Below are 25,198 nucleotides of genomic sequence, written 5' to 3' on the forward strand. Positions count from 1 at the left end.
AAATAATAGTATTATTACTGACTAGGGGGCTCTGCCCCCTGCTCGCTTCGCTCGCCAACCCCTGGCGTTGGGACATGAGAAAGAGTCAGATGTATGAATTAGATATAGAATAGTGTGCAGCTTTGGATGATGCCCATAGAAATAACAAATAGAGTGTTTGTCATATATTAATGTTTTATTGGAATATTTCTTTGTATACAACATTAGCAGTAAAGATGGTGTCTTGTCCTTGAATGAGTCTTCCTTGGCATGGATTATTTATAATTTTAACTTTAACGTCAGATGAACGGCGAACACGTGAGAAGGCAACATAAAGTTGTCCATGTCCAAAAACGGGTTCAGAGAGGTAGATGCCAACCTTGTCCATGGTTTGTCCTTGTGATTTGTTGATGGTCATGGCAAATGCAGGTTTAATGGGGAACTGTCGGCGTTTCAATGTAAAAGGTAATTCTAGCTCAGAACTTGTAAGGTCAATTCTAGGAATGAGAACAGTATTGTTAGCATGTGATCCTGTAAGAACTGTCGCTTGAATAACATTGCGTGTCATGGTGTTGACGACTAACCGTGTGCCATTGCATAAACCCTGTTTTGTGTTAAGGTTTCTTAATAGCATGATTATTGTTCCGTTTTTAAGGGCAAGGTCGTGTTGTGGTAATCCGGCAGGGTTAATAGTGTTCAAATATTCTAAGGGGAAATTTATATGTTCATTGTCGTCATCAGAGTCAACTTTGTCTGAGCTTAGAAAGATCTGTGTCTCTCCAGGAAGTAATGAAATGACTTGGTTATTAATGTGATTAACATTAATATTTTTTGGACATAATATAGTGCGTTGTGTTAACAGGGGTATTTGGTCTAATGTGATTGCTGTTCCAAATATCTGTTTTACTAAGTCGTCTGAGATAAAGGATTGTGGAATGGAAATAATATGTGGGTGAAGTCCATCTGTATTTGTGAGTGTACCATTTCCCAGTTGTATTAGCCAACTGTTATATTCTGGATCTGGACATCGCATGTTTTGTACCAACTGTATTGTTTTAAAGCAATGCCAATTGTCTGCGTATTTTAAGGTGGACTGAACAATAGCTGAGCGCATGGCATGTGGAACAATAGCTAAGCATTGTCTAAAATCTCCTCCTAATAAAAGAACTTTTCCTCCAAAGGGAATATTATTATTCATCAACGTTTGTAGAAGTTTATCAATGGTGTTGAGTAAGTGACTGGATGCCATTGTACATTCATCAATAATTATCAGTTTTGCAAGACGGATGTCTCGGGCATTGCTACTGTGAATGTTCATAGTGGATACTGATGTCTCTGTGATTGGGACCGGTATTTTGAATATTGAGTGACATGTACGACCATTTATTAACAGATTTGCTGCCACTCCGGAGGATCGCAGTCACTGTTAATATGTTTCCTTTTCTGCAGTTGAACGGTTAATAGTGCTTTATTGTAAGGAGATCCACCTATGCTGACACCTATGCTGTCTAGTGTGAAGGTGTTGACGTTCACTTTAGAATATGTGGCTTTGGGTGTCACTTCTTATGGATGTGTGTGGGGGGGGGGGGGGGGGGGGGGGGTGGTGAGGATTGTTGTTGCGCGAGCGTCCTCTTTCTTTTTGTGTTCCTGTGTCTTGTTTGAATCCCCCTCTTTGTGTGTGTCCCGTCCGTCGCTTGTAGGGTCTTTGGGGTGGGCTTCGCTCGCCAACCCCTGGTGTTGGGAATGACAAAGAGCGTGATGTATGAATGAGATATAGAATAGTGTGACGGTGTAGATGATGCAAATAGAAATCAAACAATAAAGTGTGTGGCACAGTGTAAAGGTTTATTGGAAAATTTCTTTGTACACGCCGTTTAAGTGTAAAAGGTAATTCCAGCTCAGAACTTGTAAGGTCATTTAAGATGGTTATTGTTGTGATCAGAGTCAAGTTTGTCAGAGCTTAGAAAGAGTTGTGTCTCTCCAGGAAGTAATGGAATGACTTGGGTATTTATGTTTTCCATATTAATATTTTTTGGACATAATATAGTGCGTTGTGTTAAAAGGGGCATTTGGTCTAATGAGATTGCTGTTCCAAATGTCTCTGTAACTAAGTCGTCGCAGATAAAGGCTTGAGGAATTGTAATAATATGTGGCTGAAGTCCATCTGTATTGGTGAGTGTACCATCTCTCAGTTGTAATAAGCAATTGTTATGATCTGGTTCTGGACATCGTATCTTTTTTACTAACTGTATCTTTTGAAAGCAATGCCAATTGTCTGCGTATTTTAAGGTGCACTGAACAATAGCTGAGTGCATGGCATCTGGAAGAATAGCTAATCACTGTCTAAAATCTCCTCCTCATAAAAGTACCTTTCCTCCAAATCGAATATTATTATTCATAAACGTTTGTAGAAGTTTATGAATGGTGTTGAGTAAGTGACTTCATGTCATTGAACATTCATCAATAAACAACATTTTTTCAAGACGGATGTCACGTGCAGTGCCACCTTTAATGTTCATAGTGGATACCGATTTGTAGGATCTAATGCAGTTGATAAAGATTTAACTTTCAGGTACATCGTCAGTTATAAGCTTCTGTAGATATTCAGTATATGAATGTAAAGAAGGCAGTCTAATTTGACCCTTTTGACAACAACGTGTAAATGTATAACTTGTATTGCCAGTTGTTTCTTCAGGGAAGTGAACTGAATGACAATGATTGCAAATGACATTCATTAATCCGAATGAATTTTCCTGGTGTATGTTTTCCTTGTGCCGTTTGAGAGGCGCGTTGTTGCATGTGTAGTATTTGGGACGTGTTGTTTTGGAGCTGTAATCGATTTGCCTGTGCTGTGTGAGAAGCCCGTTGTAGCCTTCGCTGCCATTAACGTATGTCTGAGACGGGAGGTGTTTCGTTTTGAATCCGTGCCTGTTGCGATGCAGCACTTTGATTGATAGATTGCGTAATGTGGATCTAGGATGTAGATTTGTGCATATTTGCGTTGTTGATTTGTTTCAGGGTGCACTGTTCCAATGCGATGCAGTATTTGTGCACATATGCGAAAGCAGTATGGTCCATTGCCTTTTGGTGGCCTGATATTTACTCCGGTATATGCAAAAGCAAATGAACTATTGTAGGATCTAATGCAGTTCATAAAGTTTTTACTTTTAGGTACATCGTTAGTTAGAAGCTTTAGTCGAGCTTTGCGTTTTTGGAGTCGAGACATTTTTTCTTATGGATGTGTGGGGGGGATCATTGTTGCGCGAGCGTTTTGTTTCTTTTTGTGTTCCTGTGTCTTGTTTGAATCCCCCTCTTTGTGTGTGTCCCGTCCCTTGCTTGTAGGGTCTGTGGGGTGGTTTTGTGTTCTTTTTTTTTGGTCTTCCATGGGCTTGTTGAATCCCCCTCTTGGTGTGTGTCCCGTCCCGTGCCTGTAGGGTGGGGGGTTATGGTCGTGCCTTGCTATTGTGCGCTCGTCTGTCCTTTTTTTTTTTGGTGTGTTTAGTTTCGTGTGCAATGTGTTTCGTGCTTTCCCCTCGTTTGAGTACTCTTTTATGTGCCTTTTCCTTATTTTAGTGCTTGTTGAGCCTCATTTTTGTGACTCCTTTCTGTATGTGCTCACTCCTGTTTTCTGTGCTCTTGTCGGACTCTTTTTGCGCCTGCGTCTCTCGCGGCCCCTCATCCGCCTCTCTCCCCCTCTTTGTGTGTCCCGTCCCTTGCTTGTAGGGTCTGTGGGGTGGTTATAGTAATATGGATAGTTGCACTATTACTTCAAGGCTTCAAGCCCAGGTGCATTACACAGTATTCACCAAATTAAAATAAAATAAAACAAGTGCAACTTGGTGATGACATCTTTACCAACTAAACCATCATTTAGGCAAACTGCATTAATACAGACTGCAACTTGCATTTATAATGCTATTTGTGGTATAGCCCTACGGAAAATCATATTAGGGCCATGGTGAAGAAAAAATAATTCGGACACAGGGAAGAAAAAAACAAACTATATGTCGAGAATAAAGTCCACATTTCCACTTTATTCTCACCGTTTATGTCGAGATTAAAGTCGACATTTCCACTTTATTCTTATAGTTTACTTTATAATTAAAGTAGAATGTCGTAAACTAAACTTCTTCCTAAAATCAATGTTTAATTTACTAGATTTTGTCAAACCCCGTCATAAGTTAATGCAGCACATTAAATGCTTTATGTTAAGTGTTCCCCGACCCAGTTGTAAATCACTTAAACTGACTTCCTCCGCACAGAATCCATTCACTTCATTATATTCTTGCTTTCTGAAAATTTAGAATGCTAAGATAAATACTTGATATCATTTTCATGATGAAATGCATTAAAGCAGGTATTAAACATGCACGGTAGTGAGGCGGTAGTGCTGCTCCCTCGCAGTAACGGGTCCCTAGGTGTATGTTCAGTGTAGAGAACTTTATGGCAGGTGTGACGAGGTTCCAAAAAACTGGATGTATGAATGGCTATCGCACAGGTTTAACTGAAATATTGTGTAAATGTTGGGTTTGTGATCTGGTGGTCGGAGACACGAACACAGAATTCAATGCATGTTCTTCTGAGTGGGCTTTCTTTATTGCACGCGTGCTGTCTCTATCTGACATACCAAAACCCCAGTTCCTATCCTTCCTTTTTCTTTCACCACATAACCAATCACCACACGATAAATGTCTTTGTGAAATTAAAACTAGTTATAAACTTAGCCCACGGAGTGTTCAGAACTTTAAAAATATCTTCGTTATACATGTTTAATTATGCCATCCATTCAGGGTTGCGCCCATCCCTGAACGAGTCGCCAGTACATCGCAGGGTGAATACGCGCAAAACATACATTAGCAGGGTCAATATAGCATAACAAAACCCCACATCCTACATGACTTTGAAAGGAAACTGAAGCACACCGAGTAAACCAACCAGAAAAACATGCAAATGCAAGGCAGGGTACATCCGAGACACCCTTGCTGTGAGGCAGCGGTGCAACCTCCACGCCGCCATGCCCCCACATGATTAATACATGCTTTAATACATTTCACCATGAAAATTATATCAAGTATTTATCTTAGCATTCTAAATGTTCAGAGAGCAGGAATATCATGAAGTGAATGTATTCTGTGTGGCGATCGCTGCCAGCGCCTACTCTTAGTGCAAGATGAAGTCAGTTTAAGAAGCTCGGGAAACACAAAGCATTTAATGTGCTATATAACTTATGACGGGGTTTGAGAAAATCTAGTAAATTAAATTTTCATTTTATGATGAAGTTTAGTTTACGATGTTCTACTTTAATGACAAATTTCGAGAATAAAGTCAACATGTCAACTTTATTCTGTTCATAAGCGTCGAGATTAAAGTGGAAATGTCGAGAATAAAGTCAACATGTCATCACACTATTATACAGTACCCAGGTAAATTATACTGTATTGAAAACAAATAAAACAAGTACAACTTGGCTTGCAGTATTATCCAGTAGTATAGAAACAGCATTTACACATTTGAACATAATGGTCCACATCCGACATTTTAAAACCAAAGTATCTCCAGGAAACGGACGTGATTCCTTTTTTTCGGCAAAAGTTCTTTAATGTCATTATGTTCAACTTTATCGTCAGGTTCAGTTTCAGAATGTTCTCTGTCCATTTTCACCGCGCAATACCTACACTACCACTACCTATTTAGTGGAGTAGCAGTGAAAAAGAGCTCCTGTGCAACAAATCTGTGTTTAGCGGTGTAGCAGTGAAAAAGGTCCCCACTTGAACAGTTTCTCGCTGCGCCACGTTCCGAACGTCGTTTAGGCAATTTAAACCGGTGTTGCGGTATAAGAAAAATCCTTATCATAAAAAAAATAAAAAAAACGTTTTTGGTATGAACCGGTATACCGCCCAGCACTAATATCTACTATGACAACTGAGTACAGTACACCCCCAAAATTCACGGGGGTTACGTTCCTAGAGCACCTGCGAATTGTGAAAAACCGCAAATTTTGGATGTGGTTAAAAAAAATGCCTATTTTTATAGTTTAAACCCTAAATATGCCCCCAAAACACTTTAAACTTCAAACTCAGCTTAATACATTACCTAAAACCTGTATACTGTACTGCTATGTCTCCCGCAGTGCTAGAATGTAAAATACCGATGTTACCGCTATATGTACTGTAATTCATGCAAGCACGTTTTCATTGTCAGAAGCCTTAGAAGGTGCAGGGCCTTTCAGCGGCATCTTGGGGCTTTGACCCTTAAACTGCCACATACTTGGGGGTTAATGCATCCCTGGACGCCAAGTACTTTTTTGCTGCACTTTAAGTAAACGTCACAATTCACAAAGAAAAAGTGAAATTTTAATGGAACACATTTTTTATTTCATGCAAAGAACATCACAATTACTGCAACACTGATCATTTTACACACTGCTAATGAACTGTAAAAAATATTTTAAAAACTACTGGAACAATATGTACAAGGTGCAACTGATGCAATGGATGAAATTCAGTAAATCACCAAGCCAACTGAGCTTGAACTGACTGCACTCAAGCACACAGAGGTAAGCTCTGATACTTGCAGGCTAGTCTAGTACAGCGGCTAAATCCCAGAGACCGTGAGGCTGCAGTGCTGCAGGGTGTCACGCTTGGGTCACAGAATTGCACAGAAACACAGGAGATTGTAGAGACAGGAACTTTATTCAAACACTTCAAACAAACATGTCTCTTTCAGAAGTAAAACGAGCTCAGTATGCAGTTTAGTTCTCGATTAAAGAATAGACAAACATCATAGGGGAGCACAACGGGAGTGGGACCCCCAACAGGAGCGGAGGATGTCTGGGAGAGGAGAGAGAAACAAAGCAATCAGCCAAAAAGGACAGGTGCTGTTCAGGCTTTTAAGTATGCGTAGCATCGCACGAGAAGCATATCACGCAACAGAGCAGCCACAAGTAAGCCCAGCAAGTAAGAAAGCAATCTGAAAGTAGTCTGTCAGCATTTTTTAAGAGGGGTCTTTTGAGGAGCATCTGTGTCTTCTAGGGGTGCGTTCAGCCCCCCTGCTCACAAGGGGCTGTCAGTGGTCAGGAGCTGGCTGCTCAACTAATGTACATCACTGACTGATCAGCTCCTGCATGCTCGCAAATGGCACTGGGAAACGACTATAGCCGGTTGTGGCAGTTTAAGGGTTAAGAGGAACAAAACGGAAAACACAAGAACACTCAGATGGAGACGCATCACAGTCAATTAGCAACAAGGAGAAATTAATAACGCTGTAGCGGTCCGGTGCCACTAAGATTTACACCGTCGAGAAGACAGTGATTTATTTACTTTTATGGTGGACATTCCAGGGAAGCACCCTAGCCTTGGCCCGACCCGCACACACTCACAAACAGAGACAAAAAACAAAGCAAACCGGTAATCAAACAGCAAATAAAGAATGTAATGAAAATAAATGAAAACAATGATACCACCCCTGTTCCCTTTACAGCGATTACACATTAAATACAACAAAGCACAACCAAAACACACACAGTAAATCATGAAAAAACGTTCATGAGAAACGGCAACAGATGAAATGTAATGATGAAAATACATAGTCCAGAGATTCACAGACAATCCAGAAGCCAACCACGAAACGATCCAGGACAAAACAAAGTAGTACAGGTAACCCAACAGAAGGCAGGCAGAGAGACAGAAACTTGAAACACAAATTACAAAAACTTTTTTTCTGCTTTTGGTCACTGGCCCCCTTTTTAAAAGCCACGCTGACATCCTTTGACCCCAACAGCCCCAGCACCCTCAGCAGAAGACCAATCAGAGCCACTGCAGGGACTGCTAGGAGTTGCAGTTTCAAAGTCTATTGGCTACTTTCACCATCCCAAGCCGCGTTTTCCTCTACAGTTGCTTCCTGTTCTCTCTACAGTACAGTATTGCCACGAAAAAAGCCATAAAAATTGCAGAGGATATTTGCGGTTTCCACTAACAATTATTAGATAGGTTATAAGGAAAATCCGCGAATGACTGAGGCCGCAAACTCTGAACCGCAAATTTGCAGGGGGTCTACTGTACTCAAAATTCACCCCTTATTTAAAAATTCCACATGGTTCCAACTTAAAAAAGCAGGAAAATCACAGTGCTCTTTCATTTTTGCCACTTTTATTCTATTTTGGACTTGGTTTGGAATAAAACATTATGATTCATACATGGGTCCTGTCTTTGATTTTCTCTGTTATAACTGAAATGAGGTTTATTTTATCTGGGGATGCAAACAACTGGAGTTTTTTTTTTTTCTCTCAATGGAGTCCAGTTTTAGGCCTACAATCTTTTCTCCTGTCTGAATAACATGCTGCAATTTATACTTCAAGTTGCCATACCAGACTGTTGTGGAGAAAGTGGGGACGTTTTCAATGACCGCTCTATAAAACTGAACCAGCACTATTGGAACATGTTAAACGTTTTAAACGAACAGACATATGCCACAAGAATTGTTTTGAGGTAGACATTTTTCTACTTATCAAGAAACATACATGAAATGCAAAACTGTTTCTCTCAAGCTAGGAGCCTGTGTATACTTCAAGTACCCCACATTTTCCTTGTGAGGGACAAAGGAATTTTCATAGCTGTACTTCATAAATCTTTTAATGATCTCTAAGGTCCCAAGGACACTTTCATAACCAATACTAACAAAAATGCTTTTATGTGCAGGGCTCAAGTAATTATACTACAATGAGCACATTTTAAAATATTAGTAAATGAAGATATCAATTGTGTGTTGCTAAATAATTTAAAATGTTTACAAAGTCTTCCAATGATATAGCGATATAAACCTAATCAGCAAATATTAGTCATTAATCAACCCAGACGAAAAAGAAATCAAAAGTGAAAATCGGTCCCTCAGAAAGGTGAGCCATATCTCATGGCCCATGATATTCAGCCTGTTTCCTTGGTAAAATGCAATGTACAACACTGCAATACTGCCATTGTATTAAATGTGAAAACAAGAAAACATACATTAGGGAAAGCCACTATATAAATAAAATGTATTATTATTATGCAATATTATATAATTCTGGGTACCCAATATGTTAACATATTTGTTAAGCTAATGGAGATAAAGTTAAAGTAAAAAATATTAGTTGGTATGAAACTTTTGAGTATACCATCTTGTTGAATACACTGCTTATAATACACCTAAACTTTGCCGCTCTATCACTTAACCATATAGCAACAGAATTAACAGAAGAGGAATAATTATACAAAAATAAATATAACAGCATTACTGAATGATGTGACAACAGAAACTTGTCCCCGAGCATCAGCAAAAACAGACTTTGAGGGGGTCGTGCTCCTTCTGATAATGATGAGTCTTCTGTCAGATAGAATGAGTGAGCAGTTTAATATTGTTTAGGTCCATATCACTGAGAATCTTACATGGTTCCCCAGTTACATGATCTATCACATTAAAAGGCCCACCAACAGCCAATTTCTTTATAGCATTTACAGATGCACAGTGGAGAGAATACCAAAAAAAGCTATATCATAGCTTGCTATATCATCTACACAAAAGTAAGTGGTTAAAATGGATTCTCGTGACAAAAAGATGGCTAAAAAGAGCGCTCGCCATCATCTCAAGCTATAAATAAATACATAAATATATACATACTGTAAATACATAAATAAATAAGCTAATAACAACCTGCTACCTAGAAAGCAGTATTGCAGCATTTGATCCTGAACCATCAGACACTTGTGCAGTTTTTACCCTGTGCCATTAAACTACCCCCTAACATTTAAGCACTCCACTGCAGAGGTACACTCAATGCACATAACCACGCTATTCTTAAATTTTCATAACTTTTAAAAAATGCTTTAGATTCATAATAAACTGGCACGATCCACACACTTGGATTATTCATCTCTGCTTGCCCAATATAACCCTGTTAAATTATGCTTATAATTGATAACTCATTGATGTCTAACTAATTAACAACACGGCTTTATCTAAATACAGAAAACATTTTACTTCAATGCACACAGTAAATGATGGGACATAACATGTGTGCAACTGTCCCAGGCACTTAATTAAATTAGTATTTAATGGAATAAACACAGAGAGAGAGAGCGAGAGAGCACTTCGGAGCACCACCACCACACGACGAACCACCAATAAACAGAATCAAAGCTATTTTTGGGGTACAGCAGAAAAATAATATTAACTCAAATTGACTTTTTTTGCTGCATTCATGTTCTTTCACAGAGATAAGAAACAGAGGTTTTCCTTCAAAAATTTCACATGAATGCTCTTAGTGGGCCAATTCAGAGAATTTTCTTCCATTTTACTCAATAACAATACAACAACAATAAAATACCTAGAATTTTTAGGCATATGAAATATGAAAATGTGGAAATAAGATAAAAATATTGGGAGAGTGTGAGGGAGGGAGAGATAGGAAGAAGCCTGGAGCTTTTAATAGAGTTCATTAATCAAACTGAATAATCCATTGGCATTTTTTTCTTCATCAATTGCAGGGATAAACAGAAACTGAATGAATTCTTATGAATGGAAATAAAGGATGGCCCAATTTTCAAAAATCTAGCTTTATGTAAAAAGAATGTTCCTAAAATAATGATCGTATTACTGACTAAATCGAGTTTGACTTTCTTAATAGCAAAAACGATATTTTTTGTACTGAATTTCAATCATCCATCCATCCAACCCACAATATCCTAACTACAGGGTCATGGGCGTCTGCTGGAGCCAATCCCAGCCAAAACAGGGCGCAAGGCAGGAAACAAACCCCAGGACGCGCGCACACACACACCAAGCATACACTAGAGACAATTTAGAATCGCCAATACACCTAACCTGCATGTCTTTGGACTGTGGGAGGACACCAGAGCACCCAGAGGAAACCCACGCAGACACGGGGAGAACATGCAAACTCCATGCAGGGAGGACCCAGGAAGCGAACCCGGGTCCCCTAACTGCGAGGGTGCAGCACTACCCACTGCGCCACCGTGCGGCCCCCAAAAATCTTTGGAATCAATCAATAATTTCTTCATCATTCCAAAGATTTTTAGCAAATTTACATTAATAAAACAGACAATATGTTGTTTGAATTTCTTCATCACAAAAGGTACAAACATTATAATACAGGCCAAACTTCTGCCTTAAACAGTGTCCAGAAGGACATATCCCTGTAAGATTTATGAAATGCATTTTCTTTTCTTCTGGTGATACTGGAAATGTAATATAATTTGTTCTTAATTTTCCAATTTCAAATATGAGGAATTTAATTTATATTTGATTGAATAAAGAAATAATCAATAGAATTTTTCAAATTATTTTAATTGTGGTATTTGGCCAGTGAAGTTATGCCCCTCCAATGAAAGCTTAGGAAGACATGGAGATGAACTTAAAAGAATTTTGTGATTCATTATAGGATATCTGACTATTGACTGAAGAATTGCTTTACTGACATTGTTAAACTGTTTACACTCAACTGAGATCTTAAATTTCAAATAGAAATAAAGTTTCCTCTGTGATCTAAAAAGTGCATCACAGGCCATATCCCCTTTGCTAACAAATTTTTACTAAACAGCGATTTACTTCTAATCAACACGTAAAGGTAGTTCCATAGGAAAGTATTGCGAGGACAGAAATTGGGTCTGTTCAGTATTTTAAATTATAGCAACACTGGCTCATAAAAATGTGCTAACTTGACAGGCAGTAGTGTAAAATGAAAATCACATCTTAGGAGGTAATCTATACCTGCTAGATTATTAAAAATGAATGGAATATTATATGATAAACTGATTCTTTGAACAGTTTCTTAACCAGTCTGAGAGTACTGTTAACAGAGTCCATATCTATGGCTTGAAATCTAGCTTTTTTGAATTCTTCTTGTTCGGAGAATGTCAATGCTACTTGAATTCTCTAAAATGTAACCTAGCATTGACCTTTTTACCTCTGTCAATAATCTTCTTCTTTCGCTGCACCCATTTGGGGTTGCAACAGTAGATCATATTTTTCCATATCTTCCGGTCCTCTGCATCTTGCTGTTACATCACCTGCATGTCCTCTCTCACCACATCCATAAACCTTCTCTTAGACCTTCCACTTTTCCTTTTGTCTGGCAGCTCTATCCTTAGCATCCTTATCCTATTACACCCAACATCTCTCCTCTGCATATGTCCAAACCAACGCAATCACACCTCTCTGACTTTGTCTCCAAACCGTCCAACCCGAACTGACCCTCTAATGTACATCCTCGTCACACCCAATGCAAATCTTAAAATCTTTAACTCTGCCACCTCCAGCTCTGTCTCCTGTTTTTTGGTCAGTGCCACCGTCGCCAACCCATATACTGTCAATGACATCAAATAAAAGATAATAGCTTGGTCTACCAGATGGTGTGTTTTTGTGCTCGATGTGTACTGGGAGCGATACGACACGTTTTAACGTGTTATTATTCTTTCAATAGTTTAAGTTTGGAAAGATGTATCAGTAGCAACCTTGCATTTCACCCAAAAAATCCGAAAGGAAATTCAAGTGCAAAAAAGTGGAAAGGAGAGAAACTGGTAGCTCCAAAGACTCCCACTGAACCCTTATACTAAAAGGCTCAATCAATGCGAACCACAGAGCAACAACACACTTCCACATGCTCTCCTTAAATAAGCCAATAGACGCAGCATTGAGCTATCGCATTTTTATATAACGACCTACTCACTTTCCCAAAGATCGTGTCACCCCTACACACCCTCCTCAGAAGGAATCGACTCGCTGAATAAGTTCTCTGCATCCTTGCTGCTCACCACAACCTCAAAATGACCGAGCCTTCGTTTAAAACTACAGCAAAACGGCGCCGTAAAATTACGTCATCACTAGCTCCCAAATGCGCGGTGTCGCTACCCGATCTGCGTGCCTACCCAATTTGCGCGCGCAGCCGTATTGAAAGCCTAACATGCCGTAAAGTGTTCACGCATGCGTAAAACAGATTGGGCCGCACCGTAAAGTGTGTGATGACGTCGCCTTTCAATACGCACGCGCACGCAGATCGGGCTGGCAACGGGAACCAGGTAGTGACACACACCGCATGCGCTAAATGAAAAAAACGTTAAAAAACAAAAAAAATCCACTTTACGGCACGGCCCGATCGGAACTGTGCATGTAGTACAATTTGACATTACGGTATATTCATTTTAGTTCCACATTAGTTGACCATAATGAAAATATTCATTCTTCAAAATAAACGAAGCAGCGTTTGCGTCGTAACGTTGATGTCCAATGTTCGATCGCCGTAAGAGGAAGCTTAGGTGTGCACAACTGAAACACATGCTGTGTACTCTTTGTATTATTTGGCAGGTACTATATATATATACAGGTATGTTATATAAAGTATGTAGTGTTTTTATTTTCCCACTCACGTAATAAATCATATAAAGTTATTTTCCGTTTTGATCTATTGTTGCAATTTCCCTCTTATGAACAAATTGTGTTTGTTTAAAAATATCTTTTGATGGCAATTGTATTAATAATAATTGATATTTGTCTTAAGGCATCAGGTTTACAAAACCTAATGTATCCAACCAGTTTTATAGAAATATATGGTCCTTTTTCAAAAAAAGAAAAGAATTAACACAGTGTTGCGTTGCATTGCATTGTGCTGACTGTCCCCCTTAGTGTTAACTGTGACTGTCCACTTGTTAAAATTCTTTGATTCGTTGTCAGTTGTGCAATCAGGTCATATGCTGAAGAAATCAGGAGTATAAAGTCACTGGTTCAAATCCTCATTTATTCCAATGACTATTAGTCTTACAGAGAAGTTTAACTTTATATCCACAGACTTAAATTAAGGAAGTGAGCTGTTATCACTTGAATCAATCCATTTGATCTATTTTTTTACAGTAAGTGCTTGCTGCTATACTTCATACTTATAATACATTTGTTCTTAGTGATATGTTTTTAATGTTATTTCAAGGTGTCTCTGTAAAACCCGCTGAGAAACCAACTTACCTATTAATATAATAAAACTGAATTTGACAGCTGTAAAATAAAATATTCTCCAGTAACTGAACAGAATTTAAACAGCATGAAATAGTTCAGTTTATGATGAACACCATGTGGACAGAGGGCAGTGATATTCTTTCTTACAAGTTTAATCAACATAACACACCGCTGTTTGTGTGCAGACTCATCTCATGTCAATGGTTTTATTCACCCATATTGATACAGAGCCAGTTCATTTCCATCCATCCATTTTCCAACCCGCTGAATCCAAACACAGGGGTCTGCTGGAGCCAATCCCAGCCAACACAGGGCACAAGGCAGGAAACAATCCTGGGCAGGGTGCCAACCCACCGCAGGCCAGTTCATTTTTATAACTTAAAAAAAAAAGAAATACAATACATTTATTCATACATATTTTATTGAAGAAATAAATGGTATGTTTAAAAATAAAAGTGAAAGATCTGTGAACAATGTTTCTCAAAAAAAAAATTATACACAAATCCATATTTATATGTATATATACTGTATATATATTATGAGTTGAAATTTCAGTAATCATAAAGATGTATAAATGGTTAATGCATTTAACTAGAACACAACTACAATGAAAATGGCCAACTTGGGGAGGTGTTAACTATTAGGGAAGGAGAACACAAATATATTTACAGATTTTTACCTTAGTATTTAAAAAAAAAAATGTTAGTCAAGGTTTTGAACACAATAAGAGTGAATCATTAAATTTATCAAAAAAGGAAAAATGCTATTTTACCTTTATGAACAAGATGCTACTCAGAGTCAAAGAGTTGTTATCCAGCAATATTCCATAAAAAATGTGTTCTATTTAAACTGACATTTTTCCTGATCTGTCCTCTAATATTTGTTCACTGATAATATTTTTATATCACCTTTGCTTACAAGTGTTGCTCAAATTGCTCCACAAAGATATACAGTTACAAAGAAAACTGAAAATATTATAAAAGTAAATAAGAAGCATATGGAGGGGTCCTTGTCCTTTGTAATAAATGCACTGCCTGGTCAAATGGCTGGGGACAAAGACAAACTTGCAGCCTTCAAGGACACTGGAGATAATAAACCTCTGGGGGTCCCAAGCCAAAGCCCAAACAGCCCCCTCTGCACATCCCAGCATACATGATTGTGGCCGTCTCACTCCAATCACAATTCCATTTCAGGACGTCTTGTGAACTTTTCTTCTGTCACAGGAAGTTGGAGTTGATGTAACAGATGGTGGAGATGCAGGGGGGCACCACTGCAATAAACTGGAAAAAAACAACAGAGAAAAAACAGCAGAAGTTAGTGCCCAGTGCAGAGCTTACAAAGTGTACACAGTACCATTTCTAATCTATTACAACCAATGCAAGTAATTAAGAAAAAGCCAAATTAGAAAAGTGGGCTTGTTGAAGTTTTTCGAAATGCTTGACATTTGTAGCCTGGCACTTCTCTATTGGCAAACCATTCCAGATTTTGTTGCACGAGTACAGAAAGCTGCTGGTTTTTATGGTTGATCTTGGAATAAAAAGCAAAGCAACGTTTGAGAAAAGAAATGTTGTAAGCGGACACTCCAAAGTACAGGCAGGGTCTAAAATACTCAAAGCCTTCTAATTATTCAATAGAACCTTGAAATCAATTCTATGTGAGACAGGCAACCAGTGTAATGAGACCGAGACAGTTTTCAGAAGAAAAGAAAAACAAAATAGGCCAATACCTCGTGATCACTTGGCAAAGGCACAGCAGATCAGAGCAAAGGTTTAGATGGAGGATTCTAGAAGAGCGGGCAGGAGGACCAGCCAATACTTCAACAAGGCACACATCTCTCCATCCTTCTTCTTCAACTGCTGCCCCATAACATGACCGGACTCTTCTACTTCACTGTAACTGTTAAAAACATAAACAGTAGATACACGATGTTCACTCACAGAGTTCAAACATTAATAAAGTGTACCCTTACTTCTTCTTCTGCCTCCTTTCTTGGTACACCTGTAGATCAATTATTACCAAAGTAAACCATCACAATAGATAAAGTTCTGCTTAGAGTAAAGTCTAACTAACAATATTATTTTTAATTACTGTTGTTTTTTGTTGGATTTTGAAGGAACCCCAACTTAATTGTCCTTATATGTGGCATCTTTTTTTTTTCTTCTACATTATGCATACAGGGTGGCACGGTGGCGCAGTGGTAGTGCTGCTGCCTCGCAGTTAGGAAACCCGGGTTCGCTTCCCGGGTCCTCCCTGCATGGAGTTTGCATGCTCTCCCCGTGTCTGCGTGGGTTTCCTCCGGGCGCTCCGGTTTCCTCCCACAATCCAAAGACATGCAGGTTAGGTGGATTGGCGATTCTACATTGGCCCTAGTGTGTGCTTCGTCTGTGGGTGTGTTTGTGTGTGTCCTGCGGTGGGTTGGCACCCTGCCCAGGATTGTTTCCTGCCTTGTGCCCTGTGTTGGCTGGGATTGGCTCCAGCAGACCCCCGTGACCCTGTGTTCGGATTCAGCGGGTTAGAAAATGGATGGATTATGCATACAGTAGACATTGAGTTACAATCTCTGTATATCTGAACTTCTAATGTGCTGTGCTCAGGTGTCATTACTTACATGAAAACATCTTCGTTTTTCTCTCCTGCCTTAGTTTTATTTTAGGCTAAAATTAATTCTTGGTTCTTTCAAAATCCAACAGCAAAGCACAGTAACTTAAGAAAATAAATGTTATTTTGCAAAACGGAACAACATCCCCGTTTTGTGACTGCTGGTACTGATGTGCCTCAGTCTCTGTGTTTGCGAGGATTTGCGAGGCTTTCCTGTCTAAAATTAAAAGGCTGTGTTAGTTACTGGACAGAGTGAGCAGACATAGAGGTCAGTATTCAAGGCAGCAAAATATTACAGATCAAATAATAAATATGGGGAGGCTTTGCAGGAGTTATGCAGTAGTCTTACCTGTAGAAATAACAAATCTAACATGAACTGCACATCATCCCGAACTGGGAATCTTAAAAGCAGAAGAAAAGAACATCTAATTGTGTCTCAGTATTCAGGTACACTGGCATCTGTTGAGCCACATGGTAGGCTGGTTACCACTGGGCATCCTGTAGGGTCAAGAAAAAAAAATATATAAAGGGGCATTGTTTTTCTAACTGCAGCAAAAAGAAATGTTATTTCTAAGGAGCAAGCCTTCTCCATTATATTCAGTTAAATGTATGTGTGTGTACTCCTCCTAAACCAACAGCTTAAACAATAAGCTAATGACACGTGGCAACAGCAGGTGCCCAGCCTGTCACTGTGCCACATCACACACACACCACAATACTCTGATGGCTTTGGACATAAATTTTAAAATTGCCTGTTTTGTGCCATAGAAGTTTTTTCTACCAAACAAGGTTAAATAAATCCATTTCAAAATTATGAATAAATAGCACCCAACTAACAGATTAATTCATAAGTATGACATTAATTTATCCCCGAAATGTAGTTTTTGTACAAATGAAGACAAATCACCTCTCACATTTCTTACTTCTGCTCCTATTCCAAAATGTTTCATAAAGATTTATTTCTGTTACTGTCTTGAATGACAAACCAATATCTCACTCTTTAATTCTTGTTCTTCTTCTGTATACAATTTTGAAGACTAAATGTTAGAAAATGCAGTAACTGTGGTTTCCTTGCTTCATAAATTTCCAACTTATAAGTGTAAAGTTCAGAATGTTAGACCCTCTATTACATCTTTCTGTATGGACATTAATATGCTAGAAATAAAATAATTAAACCATGTAAGATTCTGAGCTGCTTCATTAACAATTGGTAATGCTATTATCTACATCTGTCTTTCTTGTAAGAAGTTAGTTGTTGCTATTCTCCTATGTAATTTAGTCTTCGTCGATATACCCTTGTATTGATGTAATCTGATATCAACATCTGCGGTGGGTTGGCACCCTGCCCGGGATTGGTTCCTGCCTTGTGTCCTGTGTTGGCTGGGATTGGCTCCAGCAGACCCCCGTGACCCTGTGTTCAGATTCAGCAGGTTGGAAAATGGATGGATGGATGGATGATATCAAAATAATAAAAAATACCGATGGCTTTGGAGGGCACACTTTACACTAGTGCTGGGCGGTATACCGGTTCATACCGAAAACCGTTTTTAATTTTTTTTATGATATAGATTTTTCTTATACCGCAACACCGGTTTAAATTGCCTAAACGACGTTCGGAACGTGGCGCAGCGGGAAACTGTTCAAGTGGGGACCTTTTTCACTGCTACACCGCTAAACACAGATTTGTTGCACTAGGGCTCTTTTTCTTTGCTACACCACCAAATAGTGGGCGGTAGCATAGGTATGCCACGCAGTGAAAATGGACAGAGAGCCGAAAAAAATGAGTCACGTCTGTCACCTGGAGATGCTTTAGTTTTAAAAGGTCAAATGTGTAAATACTGTTTCTATACTACTGGATAATACTGCAAGCCAAGTTGTACTTGTTTTAAATACAGTGTAATGTACCTGGGTACTGTGTAATATTGTGACGACATGTTGACTTTATTCACGTACTTTGTCATTGAAGTAGAACATCGTAAACTAAACTTCATCGTAAAATGAATATTTAATTTACTAGATTTTCTCAAACCCCGTCATAAGTTATATAGCACATTAAATGCTTTGTGTTAAGTGTTCCCCGAGCTTCTTAAACTGACTTCCTCTGCACTAAGAGGAGGCACCGGCACCAGCAGCGATCGCCGCACAGAATCCATTCACATGATATTCATGCTCTCTGAACATTTAGAATGCCAAGATAAATACTTGATATAAATAAAAAGTTGATATAAATTCTAAATGTTCAGAGAGCAGGAATATCATACAGTGAATGGATTCTGTATGGTGATCGCTTAGTGCGGAGGAAGTCAGTTTAAGAAGCGTAGTGATTAACAACTGGGTCGGGGAACACAACACAAAGCATTTAATGTGCTACATTAACTTATGACGGGCTTTGAGAAAATCTAGTAAATTAAACAATGATTTTAGGATGAAGTTTAGTTTACGACATTCTACTTTAATTATAAAGTAAACTATGAGAATAGAGTGGAAATGTCGACTTTAATCTTGACGTATAGTTTTTTTTTTTCTTCCCTGTGTCCGTATTTTTTTTTCTTCACCGTGGCCCTAATACGATTCCGTAGGGCTATACCACAAATACAATTATAAATGCAAGTTGCAGTTGTATTATTTATGTATATAGCTTAGCTTGAAGCAAGGTCCATATTAATGCAGTTTGCCTAAATGATAGTTCAATTGGTAAAGATGTCATCACCAAGACTGCACTTGTTTTACGTTATTTTAAATTGGTCAATACTGTGTAATGCACCTGGGCTTTTGAAGCCTTGAAGGAGCAGTGCAACTATCAGTAATAATACAATTATTTATTTTATTGTTATTATTTATTAGTTTAAATATTATGCAGTTTAATGATGGTAAAGTTGTTTAAAAAGTCACTTTAACGTGTCAGTGGACAGAGATTGTTAATATTAACAGAAAGTGTAGTTGTTTTACAAAAAATATTTATTTATTCCTTTTCCAAGACATGTTCAGTGCAATACAACTTTTGACAAGCACTTCTGGATATTTTCCTAAGTCTAAATACCTCTTTGGATGGTTGAAAATACGTTGTCAAAATTATAATTTAAGTTTTTGCAAAATTTGTTAAATAAAAAGGTTCTATATTTTGGCTGCATCTGTCATGCAATGTGATTTCCTTCTCTTCATTAGTGCCACCCCCTTGAAAAGTATCACTTTATGTGGCAATGCAAACCTGTATTAATACTTGTGTGCACATTAAAATATTTTTTTTTTGTACAATGTACAATGCTCTTGACAGTGGAATAGGTTATTCTTAGCCAGTAATTGCAGTGGAAAATGTGTTTAACATCCACTCATGCATGGGAAAAAAATACCGTCAAATACCGTGAAACCGGGATAATTTAGAAAAATACCGTGATATAGAATTTTGGTCATACCGCCCACCCCGACTTTACACCAATCGAGTGTCAGTCGTGCTCTCCTAATTCTATTCCTAATTCGACACCTCGATTACATTGTTTTGCTTAATAATTAGCACGCCATTCACTCTTTAAGGTAAAATAATGTGGACAAATGTTAAAAGAAACACACCACCAAATGCTAATAGGGTGTTACGAAATAAATGACATACATACATTAATCCATTAACCTAAACACGGAAAATGCTGTGATTTTTACGATTAAACCACAAGATTACAAAGTATTGCAACTAAAAATGATTTACTTACAAAAAGCTGTACATGTCCATTATAAAGTTCACAGACACACGTCGCATTTCATTTCGCTCCCTCTTCATTCGACTGGAGTTAAAATTTTCAGGCGACACATCTTCCAAGACGTTATAAAATTCAAAAGTTTCCATCTTTTCCAGTAACAAGTCCACTTACAGACGGAGATAAACGACAACACAAAAGTGACTCGCAAGTGCAAGTCAAACTAGTGATGAGCCGCTTGATACTCAGGTTTCGACACTGTTGAGCTTTCGAAGCACTGGAGATCGAAGCGCCGCTTCGAGGCTTGCTTCAAATGTGGCCGTCACGTATTTTAAGGCACGCTAGCGTAATGACGTCATTTATATCCGCGCAGTCAGCAGTCGATTTGGTCACTCTCTAGTAGTCTGCTGAAGTGCTTTGGCTCAAAGCGTAAAAGCAGTTGTTTCTGCTATTAGCGATAAGGTGCGCTAACCCGAGTTCAAATCCTAATTGGGGCTCGCGTATGTTGAAATAAGGATTTTGTATAAAACAGTTAAGTAGTACTTGTCTGAAAGTTAACAAATATATTTTGGAGACATTATGAACGATTTAGCCTACATGGGGCACCTTTTTCCTTGGTGTGGAATCGTGTCCACCTAGAATCTGTAACAAATTAATGAGCATATTTTGCGTAAGGTAGCACGTATTATAACAATCCAGAATCTACTCTACCCCATGTCGATCATATCAGAGAGGCTAAGAAACGCTTCACTAAAGCCGACGTGGTCATTACACCAGTATATGCACAAGACACTCTCATTAAACGTTTTTACTATTCAGTGATTCCCAGATCTGTAGCTGAATTGTAATATTGATTTCCAAAAAGCAATGTGAGTAAAAGCGTGTGCTGCATAACTAATTACAACTGTCTTTAAAACAGAATCAGCGCCATCCACAGTGTCTTCTGCAATTTTAGGAAAGCTTCGGGATTACTGAGTTAATGAGACAAAAGAAACTTTGCAAATTCATCCAGAGGTGAACATAAAGATCACTCAAGTACTGACAAGAAGGAGCAGCTGGATAAGCACATCTGGAGCCAAACTTTCAAAATAGCACCTGAAGGCTAAAGGCTGCGGGGGGGGTCAAATAAGTAATCTTCCAAACTGCAAAACAACAGAGTAAATCATTGATGTGAATAGAATTGCAGATAGAGTAAGCTTTTGTCCTTTCTGTATTCTTAAACCATCTTCCAATCCCACAATCCCCCGCAGTCACTGACACATTTAACGTTCCCTGCTCCTTACCTGTCTTGTTACCCGAAGCATCAACGCTCAGTTTCATTCAAGGCTTTACCGTCCTTCCTTTCATAGACATAAAATAAGACACACATTTCCTCAACATACGTGTCCAATAATAATAGTGAACTGACAAGAATGAGAAAAAGCACAAGATGGGAATATTCATGACAAGAGCCTCGACATCAGGGTGAGGATGTGCCTTGTCACCCATTACGTGAGCTCGTCTGCCACCCCTCAGTTGCATTGGCACACGTTACACTCCGGGGCGAATGCAATGGAGAATACCGACAGTGTACACCTTTCAGAAGTGGAATAAATCGACTGTATAAGTAGAACATTTCAGATAAACTATGAATTTTGTTAATCATAAACAATGCAACATAACTATTATATGTGTTGTTACTTTTTATTTATTCTCACCAAACGTTACATATCTACATGGGAAATGAACATGGGTAATATGTTTATAATCATTCTCACTAAAATACACTGTCAAAATATATTAATGAGCAAACTGAGACACATTGGCCTTTAGGAAATATCAAAAAGCGTGTGCGCTGTCATTTAGGACAGAATGCATTGTTAACGTCACGCACACTCTACTGACGCGATGTCACGAAAAAAAAGAAACAGCACAGTCCATGCAAACTCATATCCTCCTTGGTTTTTGACGTTATGATTAATTGTCAATATCAAATCAATAAAGTCACTTTAAGAAGATGACAAGTCTGCTATAGTCAGTTCAATTAACGCTCCTTTTAAAAAGTTTGCTTATACAGAATAAAAAACAGAATCTCAATGATGCGGGACTCACGAGTAGTAACAAATAATATGTGACACTGAGAAATTATAATTCCTAATAACTGGAACAAGTAAAAACTACAATTTCCTAAAACGGACACTGTAAATGTAGGCATTTCAATAAATAATTTAGGAGACTTGTGTGTGCATTTCAATACCAATTTAAGAACTACGTAGGCTACCTGTTGTACTATAAACGGTACCTGAAGCAACACTTAACAGTAAATAGTCTAACAGGACAATAACGGACTGAAACGAAGATGCTGTGCCGCTACAATAAAGGTTCACACTGTCATTCTGCATGTTTAGAAGGCGCTGATTGGCTGAAACTGTTTATAGCGAATTGTCTCAAATTGGTAGTGCCGTATAGCGTTCAGAAACGAAAAGACACATTTAGGCATGCTGCACAGTAGTTTGTTTTTCTGCAATAGAAATTCAGTACGACACCAGGGTTTCCAAACACACAAATATGAAGCTTATTACGTTTTACAGTGAAACTCTTTACATACACAATTAGGGATGTGTGCCCCCTGCCCGACTACGGCGGCCCAACCTTCCCTCGACAGCTCGATTCGCTCGCTGTCCGTCCAAGCTGAAATTATTGTTAAATGGACGAATTGAAAAAAAAAACCTTTCACAAGTGGAGGATCAACGACGCGAAACCCTGGTGTTTTTACTGAGAGACAGTTGAGATACCATTGAGCCACCTAATCGGGATAATTAAAGAGCTTCGCACAACTGAACTACTACTACTGTTCTTACTGCGGCGGGTGTGGAAATATGTTGATTGACATATGCACGTTAAATTGGTTTAATTGACACGAGAGTATGTATCATTGTTGTATTCTCCTAATGAAGACAAAAAAACTATATTTATAGATGTATACTATATGACATACGGTTTTGAACAAAATTAAGCGTTCCATAAAAAGGTTGCACGAATTACCTAATCTTTTTATATATATATATATAAAGTTGATATATGACAATATCTTTGACACTATGTATCAGACAAAGGAAATCACAGCAATCCACAAGAACAATAATTACTTCTCAGCAACTACCTGAATTGTAGTTTAACTATATTAAGTGAAGTGTGTAATGTCAATACGAATTACAAAATATAACTAGAGAGTTAAGTGTCAGATAGACTCTCAAAATATAGAGGTCAATGCCTTTGAGTGTGCTGAGGCTTCACAAAGATTCAGTAACCAGTGACCATGTCTGCTCGAGGCTTCGAAGCCCTATCATGCTCCAATCTCAGTACTACGTATGTCTGAGGCTTTGGAGCCCCATCATGAGCTCAGTACTACACGTCTGAGGCTTCGGAGCCCCGTCATGAGCTCAGTACTACGCATGTCTGAGGCTTCGAATCTGCTCGAGGCTTCGAAGCCTCAGTTGACCTAGTGCGCATGTCTGAGGCTTTGAATCTGCTCGAGGCTTCGAAGCCTCAGTTAACCCAGTGCGCATGTCTGAGGCTTCGGAGCCCCGTAATGATCTCAGTACTACACATGTCTGAGGCTTCGGGGCTCCGTCATGATGCAATCACAGTACGCATGTTTGCTCAGTGCTTCTAACCAAGCTTGATTCCAGTGTGCATGTCTGTTGAGTGCTTCGAATCATTGTTCATCGAGCTCCAGTTTGAAGTACATATGGCTTCAACAGAGTTCAAAAACTCGACAGAATTCACATTGAAATGAATGTTTGTGGATGATCCATACATGTTAAATGATTGTTCCCGATAATACTTTGTGGCAAAAAATAAAATTATAAATTATACATCATAGAAATGGGGCGGCATGGTGGCGCACTGGGTAGCACTGCTGCCTCGCAGTTGGGAGATCTGGGGACCTGGGTTCGCTTCCCGGGTCCTCCCTGCGTGGAGTTTGCATGTTCTCCCCATGTCTGTGTGGGTTTCCTCCGGGCGCTCCGGTTTCCTCCCACAGTCCAAAGACATGCAGGTTAGGTGGATTGGCGATTCTAAATTGGCCCTAGTGTGTGCTTGGTGTGTGGGTGTGTTTGTGTGTGTCCTGCGGTGGGTTAGCACCCTGCCCAGGATTGGTTCCTGCCTTGTGCCCTTTGTTGGCTGGGATTGGCTCCAGCAGACCCCCGTGACCATGTGTTCGGATTCAGCGGGTTGGAAAATGGATGGATGGACATCATACAAATGCCGACTTGTAAAATGCATAATGCTGCAAAGAAGAGCTTTAGTAATACGGGTTGACGACACATCTCTCACTATAATACTCTCATAAATATCCATTCTTCTTCATGCAACGTTTTCATGCAACACTGAACGTATGTCATATAGTATACATCTATATATAATTGTTTTTGTCTTCATTACATACATACATACACCCTGCTGAAAACAGTAGTGGTGCAGCGGTAGCGTTGCCGCTCCATAATAAGGCTTTCGTGGGTTCGGGTCCTACGTCCACCCATTGTGACCCAAAAGAGTCTGTTTTTCTTTTTTTTTTTTTCCATTTAACAGCAAATTCCGAGAGCGAGCAAGGCGAGAACACTAGTAAAGATCTATCAAATGGAAATGGGCATCTTGTTTTATGTCTATAACAAAAAAAAAATATTTGAGTGACGATTTCAACTGTTATTGTAGTTGTTGATGGCGGGTTTAGCAGTTTAAAATTTTAAATATTAAATTAATAAGGTGGAATGTGTTCTTACTTTGAGTGTTGTGGGGGGGGGAGCTACACGGTAAATGTGTTAGTAACTGGGATTGCGCCTCTATAACTGGAAGATTGCTTAGGAATGATACAGACTGGACAACTATATGTTTTAGGAAATGTTTTATTATTGTACTGTGCTGTGACTAAGTCAACTTTTTACTGATCGCCT

The 25,198-nt window shown here is 38.8% G+C and overlaps 1 protein-coding gene and 1 long non-coding RNA gene across 7 annotated transcripts in view; both read right to left on the reverse strand.

Moving 5' to 3' along the window:
- stoml2 (stomatin (EPB72)-like 2) overlaps positions 1 to 12,850 on the reverse strand; it is a 143,431-nt gene extending 130,581 nt beyond the window's left edge. The window contains exon 1 of one of the 2 annotated variants that reach the window (XM_051930144.1): positions 12,701 to 12,850. In XM_051930144.1, coding sequence (XP_051786104.1) covers positions 12,701 to 12,772 — 72 coding nt within the window. In that variant the 5' untranslated portion in view covers positions 12,773 to 12,850. The remainder of the gene's footprint in view (positions 1 to 12,700) is intronic. The other variant, XM_051930145.1, reaches the window with a different exon arrangement.
- A 1,745-nt stretch (positions 12,851 to 14,595) lies between these two features.
- On the reverse strand, positions 14,596 to 20,482 carry LOC127528855 (uncharacterized). Of its 5 annotated transcripts, XR_007935459.1 has the most exons (5): positions 20,280 to 20,482; positions 16,925 to 17,073; positions 15,704 to 15,873; positions 15,351 to 15,504; positions 14,596 to 15,257 (listed from the first exon to the last, which is right to left on the reverse strand). It is a non-coding gene; the product is annotated as an uncharacterized LOC127528855 (long non-coding RNA). The 5 variants fall into 5 exon arrangements; XR_007935455.1 differs by lacking the exon at positions 15,351 to 15,504 and having other exon boundaries at positions 14,597 to 15,257; XR_007935458.1 differs by lacking the exon at positions 14,596 to 15,257 and having other exon boundaries at positions 15,264 to 15,504.
- Positions 20,483 to 25,198: the final 4,716 nt, after the last annotated feature.

This window comes from Erpetoichthys calabaricus, chromosome 7 (assembly GCF_900747795.2).
Source record: "Erpetoichthys calabaricus chromosome 7, fErpCal1.3, whole genome shotgun sequence".
Lineage (NCBI taxonomy): Eukaryota > Metazoa > Chordata > Cladistia > Polypteriformes > Polypteridae > Erpetoichthys > Erpetoichthys calabaricus.